Below are 12,803 nucleotides of genomic sequence, written 5' to 3'. Positions count from 1 at the left end.
CGGAATAACTGATAATCTGTAAAGCGCATTATGGGAAGCCCAAAATCCGCGACGGAATACCGTGACGGCTAGCGGCGTGTCGCTAAATTAAAACTTAGTGTGTAAATATAACCATAGCGATAACCGGTAGGCGAACACTTATTTACGTGTATTTCTTATGAGAATCCCAAAATCCGCGACGGAATACCGTGACGGCTAGCGGCGTGTCGCCAAATTAAAACTTATTCTAACTCCTTGGCGAAAACTGGTATAGTGTTGCCATCGCTTATCAATTTTTTTAACTCACCACTAGGAATTGCTGTTGCCTGGACACGTGTAGATTATTTTTTCTTGAAATAACTCAACAAATAACAAGCCATTGTATGTTTTTATTCAACTTCATTGTTTAATATTGTCAAAGCATGCTGTATTGACAACAAAAACGCTAGGAAAACTTGTAACTTATAAGATATAAAATCTTGTTGTGCTAGGACAAATCAAATTTATAAATAAATAAATAAAATAAAATAAAAGTGAAAAAGGGAATTATTCGCAGTCAAGCTTATTGTATTTGCCGTTGCGGCAAAAATGTTTCGCCTACCGCCTATCGCTATGGTTATATTTATATGGTTATCCTTTACGACATAATCGATATTGTTGCTTGTTCATGGGATCGATAACACATTTGTTGATTATTTAGTAATCGGCGACAATTCGTTTCGAATGGCCACACTGTAAGATTCTTTACAAACACAGATATACCATCCGGAAAAACTTATAATGTGGACTGGGCATAACATGCAAAGGCCTATTAATCTCTGCAATAAGGCCTTTGGCGTCTACCCGTTTCGTACTCCAGTATATAACTATGGTACCGCAAAACACCAACAAATTCTAATTGTTTATAAGTAAACAAAATAAAAAATATATTTAAAGTTAACAATGCCCGATTTGGAAGAGAATGAAGATGGAAATGTTTCTTTGCTTCTTAATAAATTGTGTTATTGCATTTTGAATCAATATGATATGCTAAACCAAGAGCAAAAGTCAACAGCTGTTGCGAAACTAAGGAAATTGTCCTTTGAAATTCTTTTGACACAAAAAGGGAAATATGATGAGGACGAGTATGAGGATTTTGAGCGTACCTTGGATGTACAAATGTTTTCGGCTAAACTCAATAGTCGCACAAATTATGTTAGCACAAATTTTTCATCCATTGAAGAGCAATTTGATAACATAAAAAATGAGCAATATTTCACAGATGGTACAGGAAAAGGTGTACTTCAATTCCTATTGGCTCTACAAGGCAATATTCAAGATAAAACTGAAGTGGTAAGAGGAAAAACACAATCCATTATAAATTATTCCATTAATCAATGAGTTTCTACAGCCTACTATGAGTGCTCCAGAATTGCTGGTTCCTGGACCATTTACCCTTCATGCGGACTATAAAAATAGTAAACATTATCCCATGATTAATGGGCGCGATAATAATATAATGCAACCAGTGCCAAAATATTTCAAAGGTGTCACACATTTAAAATCCACCGATAATCCATTTCTACCAAAATTTATATTCGAAGGTGAAAAGGACCAACTTTTAGCAATTGATTATAAATTCCCACAGATGCCTTCTCATAATGTTGATGAAACGGAATGTTCCTTTACGGGAATGACAAAACGTTTGTTGGGATCATCTCTGCGTATAAATTTGAATTCTTTAAGATTATTTCCAGAAAGTTTAAAATTACAACAAACTAAATCACTTACCATGCTTGTACCCAAGATAGAGGAGGGTAGAGGAACGAATAAAGAAAATGAGTTTTCTTCTGATAGCCAAATGAAAAAAATATTCTCTTGGAATTGGGAAGGATTGGGTTGTTTCGGTATATCGTGTACGAAACCATTTGCAGGAGATACAAATGCGTCTTTGCTTTTAAAATGCCACATAGATCGAACGAACAAGAAACCATTTGAATCAAAAATCTTAAAAGAGAAAGATTTTATTACAGATCTTAAATCGTTGATAGGTAATAGTGAACCCTTTTTTTCTACCATTTTCTTTTAAAATAAAAATTTGTATTTTTCTAGTGGGCATACAATCAAATACCTTTAAACATGATGAGTTCATTATTTTTTCCATGGAAAAAAATATTTGTATAGAAGGTGTTTTACCAGGAACTCTTCTAGGGGCCATAGATGAATTTCTAGAATGTGGTTCATGCTATAAACGCCTACAAACCATGATCTTGAAAAAGGATTACAAACTAATGTTTGAAGGATTTATGTTTAAGGTAAGCTCTAATACGTTTTTGACAATGCTTCATCGATTTTCATTTGCAGGCTTTATGCTCGGCCATTGATGAATACCTCTTAACATTTCGTCAATATGTATTTGCCCGAAATGATAAGCATATATTGGGATTTTATAAGCGTATTAAACCAATGATGAAGCAGATTGCAAATCTTTCGCAGATAATGGCTATACATCCCAATGGTAAGTGCTTTTATCATTATTCATTTGGTTAATATATTTATGTTTAATGCATGAAAATTTTCTTTAGTAATAAAATTTTGACAAAATTTTCTATAAAAATTAAATTTTGACAAAAATTTTTATAGAAATAAAAATTTGCCAAAAATTTTCTATAGAAATAAAATTTTGAGAAAATTTTTTATAGAAATAAAATTTTCAGAACATTTTCCATAGAAATAAAATATTGAGAAAATTTTCTAAATAAATAAAATTTTAATAAAATTTAACATTTTGAGAAAATCTTCTATAGAAATAAAATTTTGAGAAATTTTTCTATAGAAATAAAATTTTACATTAATTACAATTTTAAATGCGAGCTAATTGGACATGAAGAATAAGGAATTGGTATTATTATGCTATTGAAAAGAAAAAAGAAAAGAAAAAAATGTTGGCAGAAATTTCTACAGAAGTAAGATTTTGGGAAAATTTTCGATAGATATAAAATTTTCTGTAGAAATACAATTTTGCAAACATTTTCTATACAGATAAAATTTTGAGAAAATTTTCTATAAAAATTAAATTTTGACAATTTTTTTTATAGAAATAAACTCTTGCAAAAATTTTCTATAGAAATAAAATGTTGACAACAATTAACAATTAAGTTTTGAGAACATTTTCTATAGAAATAAAATTTTGCAAAAATTGTCTATAGAAATAAAAAATAGACAAAATTTTCTATAGAAATAGAATTAAAATTTTGAGAAAACGTTCTATTGAAATACAATTTTGAGAAAATTTTCTATAGAAATAAAATCTCGACAAAATTTTCTATACAAATAAAATTTTGACACAATTTTCTATAGAAATCCAATTTTGAGAACATTTTCCATAGAAATAAATATTGAGAAAATTTTCTATATAAATAAAATTTTAATAAAATTTTTTATACAAATAACATTTTGAGAAAATTTTCTATAGAAATAAAATTTTGAGAAAATTTTCTATAGAAATAAAATTTTGAGAGAAATTTCTATAGAAATAAAATTTTGACAGAAATTTCTACAGAAATAAGATTTTGAGAAAATTTTCGATAGATATACAATTTTGAGAAAATTTTCTATAGAAATAAAAATTTAACAACATTTTCTATAGAAATAAAATTTTGCAAAAATTTTCTATAGAAATAAAATTTTGCAAAAATTTTCATAGAAATAAAGTTTTGAGAAAATTTTCTATAGAATTAAAATTTTGAGAAAATTTTCTACTGAAATAAAATTTTGACAAAATTTTCTATAGTAATAAAATTTTGACAAAATTTTCTATAGTAATAAAATTTTGAGAATTTTTTCTATAGAAGTAAAATTTCTATAGAAATAAAATTTTGAGAAAATTTTTGGTAGAAATAAAATTTTGAGAAAATTTTGTATAGAAATAAAATTTTGAGAAAATTTTCTATAGAAATAAAATTTTGATAAAATTCCCTATATAAATAAAATTTTGACAAAATTTTCTATAGAAATAAAATTTTGACAAAAATTTCTATAAAAATTAAATTTTGACAAAATTTTTTATAGAAATAAAATTTTGCAAACATTTTCTATAGAGATAAAATTTCGACAAATTTTTCTGTAGAGATAAAATTTTGACAAAATTTTCTATAGAGATAAAATCTTGACAAAGTTTTCTATAGCGATAAAATCTTCACAAAATTTTCTATAGAAATAACATTTTGACAAAATTTTCTATAGAATTATAATTTTGAGAACATTTTCTACAGAAATAAAATGTTGACAAAATTTTCTATAGTAATAAAATTTTCTTTAGAAATAAAATTTTGAGAAAATGTTCTATAGAAATAAATTTTTGAGAAAATTTTCTGTAGAAATAAATTTTCTATAGAAATAAAATTTTGAGAAAATTTTCAATAGAAATAAAATTTTGACAAAATATTCTATAGAAATAAAATTTTGACAACATATTCTATAGAATTAAAATTTTGTCAAAATTTTCTATAGAATTAAAATTTTGAGAACATTTTCTACAGAAATAAAATTTTGACAAAATTTTCTATAGAAATAAAATTTTGACAAAAATTTCTATAAAAATTAAATTTTGACAAAATTTTTTATAGAAATAAAATTTTGCAAACATTTTCTATAGAGATAAAATTTCGACAAATTTTTCTGTAGAGATAAAATTTTGACAAAATTTTCTATAGAGATAAAATCTTGACAAAGTTTTCTATAGCGATAAAATCTTCACAAAATTTTCTATAGAAATAACATTTTGACAAAATTTTCTATAGAATTATAATTTTGAGAACATTTTCTACAGAAATAAAATGTTGACAAAATTTTCTATAGTAATAAAATTTTCTTTAGAAATAAAATTTTGAGAAAATGTTCTATAGAAATAAATTTTTGAGAAAATTTTCTGTAGAAATAAATTTTCTATAGAAATAAAATTTTGAGAAAATTTTCAATAGAAATAAAATTTTGACAAAATATTCTATAGAAATAAAATTTTGACAACATATTCTATAGAATTAAAATTTTGTCAAAATTTTCTATAGAATTAAAATTTTGAGAACATTTTCTACAGAAATAAAATTTTGACAAAATTTTCTATAGAAATAAAATTTTGAGAATTTTTTCTATAGAAGTAAAATTTTGACAAAATTTTCTATAGAAATAAATTTTGAGAAAAATTTCTATAGAAATAAAATTTTGAGAAAATTTTCAATAGAAATAATATTTTGACAAAATTTTCTATAGAAATAAAATTTTGACAACGTAGAGTTAAAATTTTGTCAAAATTTTCTATAGAATTAAAATTTTGAGAACATTTTCTACAGAAATAAAATTTTGACAAAATTTTCTATAGTAATAAAATTTTGAGAATTTTTTTATAGAAGTAAAATTTTGACAAAATTTTCTATAGAAATAAATTTTGAGAAAAATTTCTATAGAAATAAAATTTTGAGAAAATTTTCAATAGAAATAATATTTTGACAAAATTTTCTATAGAAATAAAATTTTGACAACGTAGAATCAAAATTTTGTCAAAATTTTCTATAGAATTAAAATTTTGAGAACATTTTCTACAGAAATAAAATTTTGAGAACATTTTCTACAGAAATAAAATTTTGACAAAATTTTCTATAGTAATAAAATTTTGAGAACATTTTCTACAGAAATAAAATTTTGACAAAATTTTCTATAGTAATAAAATTTTGAGAATTTTTTCTATAGAAATAAAATTTTGACAAAATTTTCTATAGAAATAAAATTTTGACAAAATTTTCTTTAGAAATAAAATTTTGAGAAAATGTTCTTTAGAAATAAATTTTTGAGAAAATTTTCTATAGAAATAAAATTTTGAGAAAATTTTCAATAGAAATAATATTTTTACAAAATTTTCTATAGAAATAAAATTTTGACAACATATTCTATAGAATTAAAATTTTGAGATTTTTTTTTATAGAAGTATTATTTTGACAAAATTTTCTATAGAAATAAAATTTGGCAAAATTTTCTATAGAAATAAAATTTGAACAAAATTTTCTATAGAAATAAAATTTTGACAAAAAAGATTTTTTTAAATTAATTTAAATTTATATGACATATATGCCTGATTATTTCACAAATTTAATTTAAATTTCTATTACAGTTGACGTAAATTTTAAACCTCCAATGGGATCTCAGTTTCTAGGCTACTTGTATGGAGAAATAATGCGTACTACGGAAAGTGATTTCTTGTCTGTATTAATATTTATACTGAAAAGATGTTGCCATGTTTACTTCAAGTAGGTTTATGGCTATTTCTATATTATCAGTAATCACTATTTAATTAATTTCCTATATTTTTTACTAGACATTTACAGAAATGGATATTTTATGGCCTATTGGATGATCCATGCAATGAATTGTTTGTGGGATTTGTTGATCATTATAGAGAAAATACAAAGTATTATTATGATAAAGCCTATTTTGTGAGGCGAGAAGTTGTACCTGGGTTCTTTCAAAATTTCGAAGATCAAATTTTGCAAAGTGGAAAATATACAATGTTGCTGAAGGCATATAATCCCAATGTAATAAAACGTTTATATATTGATGATATTTTTTGAAATACCTTTTAATCATTTATACTTTAGCATCCCATATTTGAATTGGAATACCCATCGATATCTGTTTGCCTTTCTGTGGGGGACCTTCAAGACCTGGAAAGAACATGTAAAAATTATTTTGAAAATGCTCGCAAGTTATGCTCAAACCCTATAACCATACAAAGTGTTTTCGAGTCAAGATCAGAGGAGAAACGGCAATTTTTTCAACGTATGGTTGAAAAATCTAGAGCTAATCTCGAAAAATGGAATGATGAACAAAATGAGGTTGCTCTCATAAAGGCAGAAAAGAAGAAAAAACGTTTGGAAGAATTATCAGCACAATTGCAAGACGCTAAGCAACGTAAAATCCTAGAAAGAAAAGCTGGAGTTGAATTGGAACTGAAATATCTGCGAGAGGCGGAAAAAATTGAAGAACAGCGTACAGCACAAGATAATATAAACTTACGCAAGCGTATAGAATACTATCAGGAACTATATGACACGATTAAGGAAAAAGAACAAGGAAAGCCTTTGACTTTAGCCATTCCCTCATCTGTTATGCAGCCACAATCTGCCCGAACTCCTGCAAGTGCTGGTACGGATTTTGAATCTTGTTTTGGAGAGGATGAAGATCAAAGTTCAGAATATGAAGAATGTGTCTCGGAAGAATTTATTGATAAATTTAATGAAAACCAACTGGAAACGGTAGAGCAAATAAGCGAACCAAATGTTTTGGACAAAGATTTAACCACAGAAACGGAAATACGGGGCATAGAAAATGTCGTCAAAGTTACAGACATAATCAATCACAACAGTAGGGATTTCTCAATGGAGAATAACAATATCCTACAACAGAATCGTCAGAAAATTATGTCAGGCTTCAATGTGGGTCAATGCATACAAACCTTGGGAAACGATGATAGGCAAAAATCAAATACAGTTGAAGAAAAATTAGGTGAAACCTATAGTCTTAAAATAAATACTAAGGAAAAAGGTATATAAATAATAGTCTTTAATAAAATATTGTATATAAATAAATCTATAATTTCAGATATTACCGCAACAGTACTAACAGATGCCCAAAAAAATAAATTTAAGGTTCTGAATCAAGAATATGGAATTTCCCATCAAAATACTCGTACGAAATCAATGCCTGATATTAATCTCAATATGCAACAAGAAGGTCCCAATGAGTTGAGTGATTTGCAACGCAATCGTCAACGAATGATGCAAAATGATTTGTTTAGTGAATATAATAAGCCAAGCGAAACTAGAGCCTCGAACCTGTACCTAGATTTGGATAGTGAGCGGGCAAGAAATCGTAGAAAAGTTTTGGAAAGTGAATATAATATACTCACTGGAAAGGGTCAAATAATACCATCTATTACAACAGAAACTGTTGATACACCAATAACACCAATGTCTACAGCCTCTGATGATATACCTCTTACGGAAACCATAAGTGATAATGAAGCGGATAAAAATAATGGAAATATTTCGAAAAATAATCTCCCAGAAACCACAAATCAAATCGAAAATGCTTATGAACCTAAATTAAAATTGGATGTTTCTTGCTTCAAGCAACAAGAATCAGTCTTACTCAATACACCCAATACAGTGTTAGATACAACACCCGAATGTGCTTTGAATACAGCTGGTATTATGGCAAAACAAGGCTTTTCTTTTCCTCCCACTGAATCTCATAAAAATCAGCAAAAATCTTCTACAGACGGTCCTGTGAATAACAATGCTTTGCAACATGAAGATGCATGTCCTCAACCGGATTACTTGAATCCCTATAAACGTTGCAAAGAACTAATTGATACAAATTTTACATGCAATACAATTAGCCCGTATATACGTCTCAATAGTTGCAAAAGAAATGCCAATAAAAGCAATAGTGCCACGCTTACCGAATTTCTCACCGAGTTCTTACAGAAATCTCTTATCATACCAATGGAAACCCATTTGGAATTAATCAATAATGAAGTTATGCGTATGTTTTTGGATGATTTAAAAGTTCTAGATCATTTTCGAAGTTTGCGTAATTATTTTTTTATGATGGATGGTGAATTTGGCTCAATCATATGTGATGGCATCATTGGTAAATTGGAAGAGGGTGCAAAACCTGAGAAATTATTAAATTATCAAATACTCCATTCAATTTTGGATACTGCTTTGGGCTCAAGTATTACAGGTAAGTCGAACTTACTAAATTTTAAAATTTGTATTTTGGTATATGGATATCTAACTTCTTTGACGGATATTACCATCTTCAATCACGAAATTAACAGATCCGACTAAATTTTGATTGAGATTTCATCGATCACAGAAATTGTGGTACTAAACACCAAAGTCAATTAAAAAACTATTTGATACAAGTTGGTCCTATAAACCGATATGGTACAATACTGGTATCGTGTTACCATTTTCCAAGTATATGGAACAACAGTAATTCGATGTGGATCATATTAGTGACTTCCGAAAAACATTGACCTTTGACTTCCCGGCCGATTTTATTTCTATATAAAATTTTGTCAAAATTTTATTTCTATAGAAAATTTTGTCCAAATTTTTTTTCTATAGAAAATTTTGTCAAAATTTTATTTCTATAGAAAATTTTATCAAAATTTTATTTCTATAGTAACTTTTGTCAAAATTTTATTTCTATAGAAAATTTTGTTAAAATTTTATTTCTATAGTAACTTTTGTCAAAATTTTATTTCTATAGAAAATTTTGTCAACATTTTATTTCTATAGAAAATTTTGTCCAAATTTTATTTCTATAGACAATATTTATGGTCCCAAAATACCCCCAGATTTCCAATTTCAGGCAAACCGGATTGTAAATACAGTTTCTAGACTCCCAAGAAGTAAAATCGGGAGATCGGTCTATATGGGGGCTATTCCAAAACATGGATCAATACACTCCATTTTCAACACACCAATTTGTAGTCCTAAAATACTTCTAGATTTTGATTTCAGGCAAATCGGATAGAAAATACAGTTTCTAGACGCCCAAGAAGCTAATTCGGGAAATCGGCTTATATGGGGGCTATACCAAAACATGGACCGATCGACACCACTTACAGCACAACTTTTTATGGTCCTAAAATACTTCTAGATTTCCAATTTCAGGCAAATTGGATAAAAACTACGTTTTTTTATAAGCTCAAGACGCCAAATCGGGAGGTCGGTTTATATGGGGACTATATCAAAACTTGGAAAGATGGGTTATATCTTCGAACTTGACCTGCTTTGTTACAAGCGGAATGACAAATTTATTATAACCCCATCATCATTCTATGGTGGTGGGTATAAAAATGCAAAACGGTGGGTATAAAAAAAATCAAATTCAGCAGCGCCTCTAGTGGAGAGTAGCGTCGAAAAATCAACTAAGCCACAGTCCCTTGCATCCATTTGCATTAACTGTTAATGTACATCCGCCTAACACGCTAATCGGCTGCTTCGAAGCCGAAACGAAGTCAAGATGAATTTAAATATTATCATCTTCTCTCTTGGGAGCCACCGTGGTGCAATGGTTAGCATGCCCGCCTTGCATACACAAGGTCGTAGGTTCGATTCCTGCTTCGACCGAACACCAAAAATTTTTCAGCGGTGGATTATCCCACCTCAATAATGCTGGTGACATTTCTGAGGGTTTTAAAGCTTCTCTAAGTGGTTTCACTGCAATGTGGAACGCCGGTCGGACTCAGCTATAAAAAGGAGGTCCCTTGTCATTGAGCTTAACATGGTATCGGGCAGCACTCAGTGATAAGAGAGAAGTTCACCAATGTGGTATCACAATGGACTGAATAGTCTAAGTGAGCCTGATACATCGGGCTGCCACCTAACCTAACCTAACCTATCTTCTCCAAACCATAAAATCCAGAAAAAAATATTCTTTAAATTGTATATATTATAATTTCATTGCTAATGCTATTTTTATTCGTTTTCTTTTAGGAAAAGATAAAAATGCCGAAAATCTTTCCTTTATTGTCAATGATGTACCGGAAAAATTCGAACTCAATTCACCGGATGTATTAAATAATCTCAGTCTTAGCTATCGCATCAATTGGCCATTAAATCTTATATTAAATCCCGAAACTTTGGAACAATATGCAAATATTTTCAAATATCTGGTGCGTGTGCGTCGCATTAGTTGGATATTAGAAAGAGCCTATCAAATACTAAAAGAGAGTGTAAAGCGTAATGGCAAGGATGTGCTAAAATCACCGCAATATAGGCACATACAATTGATACGCCACAAATTTTATCATTTTGTACATGCTCTGCAAAATCACATAACAGGAAATGCCTTACAAGCATCTTGGAAGACCTTTAAAGATGAGCTATTGGGCGCAAAAACAATCGAAGACATTTATCGGAAACATACTACATACATAAAACGCATACTATTTCTGTGTATGTTGAATAAACGAAGTGCTGAGTTTTATAATACTATCGATAGTGTGTTTAAGATATCCATACGTTTTTATAAGTAAGTACAATGTTGAAAAAGGAGAATGAACTTCCTAATATTCTACTTTTGAAATTGAAATAAAATTAATTAAAACATTTTTTTTTTATTTATTTGCTCGATTTCAATAGAAACTAAAAATTGATTTTATTTAAAAAAATATATATTATTTCTTCTAAAAAAAAATGATTTAAAAAATTAATTGATCTAATCCCTCCACCATTATAGATTTTTTATTAATTAAATTGAAATAAATAAAAAATTCCATTTAAATTGTTTATAAAATATTATCTTATTTCTTTACAGCAATTTAAAGTCTCGCGAGTTCAAGCTTAAACCTGGCGAGGATTATTACACACATTCCCGTTACGATAAGCTGGTCAATGATGAACTGGAATTTAATAAATTCATCAAATACACCATATATTTGGGCAATAAAATTGTTCGACATGGTTATCAGGCAGAAATTGGTGAATTCATTAATTTACTGAACCACAATCAATACTATATGAAATCGAGTTTTTAAAAATAAATTGTTTAGTAATTTATTGTTCATGTTAATGTTAAATTTAAGATATATTTTTCTCTTAATGCTTATTTTGTAGAAACACACACATTTTAAATCGTTTAATACAATGAAAATCTATTAATCACTGAGCCTAGCAAAGCTTTAACATGTACAGTGAGCGTCAAAATAAAAAGTATAAGGGGTTTGTAGTGTTGAGATTATTGTTTTGATGTTTAAGTAGAGTCTTTAATGCTCTATAGGCCAACCAAATAATGTTTATTTATTTTTATCTTTATTTATCAATTTTTATTCATGGCCAAATACATTTGTATTACAAAGTATTAATAATCTGAATAGAAGTGAATGCAGTAAATTTAAATACAACTAGAAATTATATAAAATAAACTAAAAGTATAATCTAATGATTTAATAATGATTGGCTCCCCAGCCATATGTAATGCAAGAAAGATATACAAAAAATAAATCCCATTAGCAAACATGTACCAGCAACACTACGAATCAGAAAAGTGTCTGAAAACTTTAATACGAAACACATTATTCGAGTGCAGTTCAGCGGGCACGGCATTCCAACGATTTAATAAAATCGTAGATATAAAGGCTGAAATAAAAAGTATTTTGAAATAAATTCGTATGTACACTTTATTATGACGCTCACTGTATATCATTCACAATGAAGGCAATTTCAAGCAAGTCCATCTCAAATTATTAATGCGGGATTGACAACAGATGGCGTAGTTCTATATTCATGTCATAACCTCCTACTACACACAAATAAAAAATTTTCTCATTCAATCACGAAATTAATTGATCCAATTAATTTTTAATTGAAAAGTCTTCAATCACAGAAATGATAGTATCAATTAAAAAATTAATTGAAAGTCAATTAAAAAATTATTTGATCCAATTAAAAAATTAATTGATACTATTTTTTGTTGTGATTGATTTTTATTTCAATTAAACAATTTGTTGAATCAATTAAATTTTTAATTGAATATTTTTTAAAACTCAATTAAGACTTTAATTGGAAAAATTTTCGTGAAATTTTTTTCTGTGTATACTTTTCATTTTCAGTATGTGTCATTTACCCGGAGTGTAAACAACATAGTTGCTACTTGGTTCTATGTATGTCGAGTATCGAGCCCACGAAACAGTATTAGCAGGAAGTTTACGAACAGATGTTTTTTTCTTCGCATGGCATCGTTACTAGTGATGCAAAGTGAATCTATAACGACCC

The 12,803-nt window shown here is 28.0% G+C and overlaps 1 protein-coding gene across 1 annotated transcript; it reads left to right on the top strand.

Moving 5' to 3' along the window:
* The first annotated feature begins 848 nt into the window (after positions 1–848).
* Grip163 (gamma-tubulin complex component 6) lies at positions 849–11,707 on the top strand. Its single transcript, XM_075299100.1, has 10 exons — positions 849–1,311; positions 1,370–2,009; positions 2,071–2,273; positions 2,323–2,476; positions 6,125–6,260; positions 6,329–6,545; positions 6,609–7,554; positions 7,612–8,757; positions 10,524–11,061; positions 11,347–11,707. The coding sequence occupies exons 1-10, from the start codon at positions 922–924 to the stop codon at positions 11,564–11,566; spliced, it is 4,590 nt and encodes a 1,529-aa protein (XP_075155215.1). The 5' UTR covers positions 849–921; the 3' UTR covers positions 11,567–11,707.
* The last annotated feature ends 1,096 nt before the right edge of the window (positions 11,708–12,803 follow it).

This window comes from Haematobia irritans, chromosome 3 (assembly GCF_050003625.1).
Source record: "Haematobia irritans isolate KBUSLIRL chromosome 3, ASM5000362v1, whole genome shotgun sequence".
Classification (NCBI taxonomy): Eukaryota; Metazoa; Arthropoda; class Insecta; order Diptera; family Muscidae; genus Haematobia; species Haematobia irritans.
The sequence above is the reverse complement of the archived record's forward strand: the minus strand, read 5'-3'. Positions and strand labels throughout refer to the sequence as shown.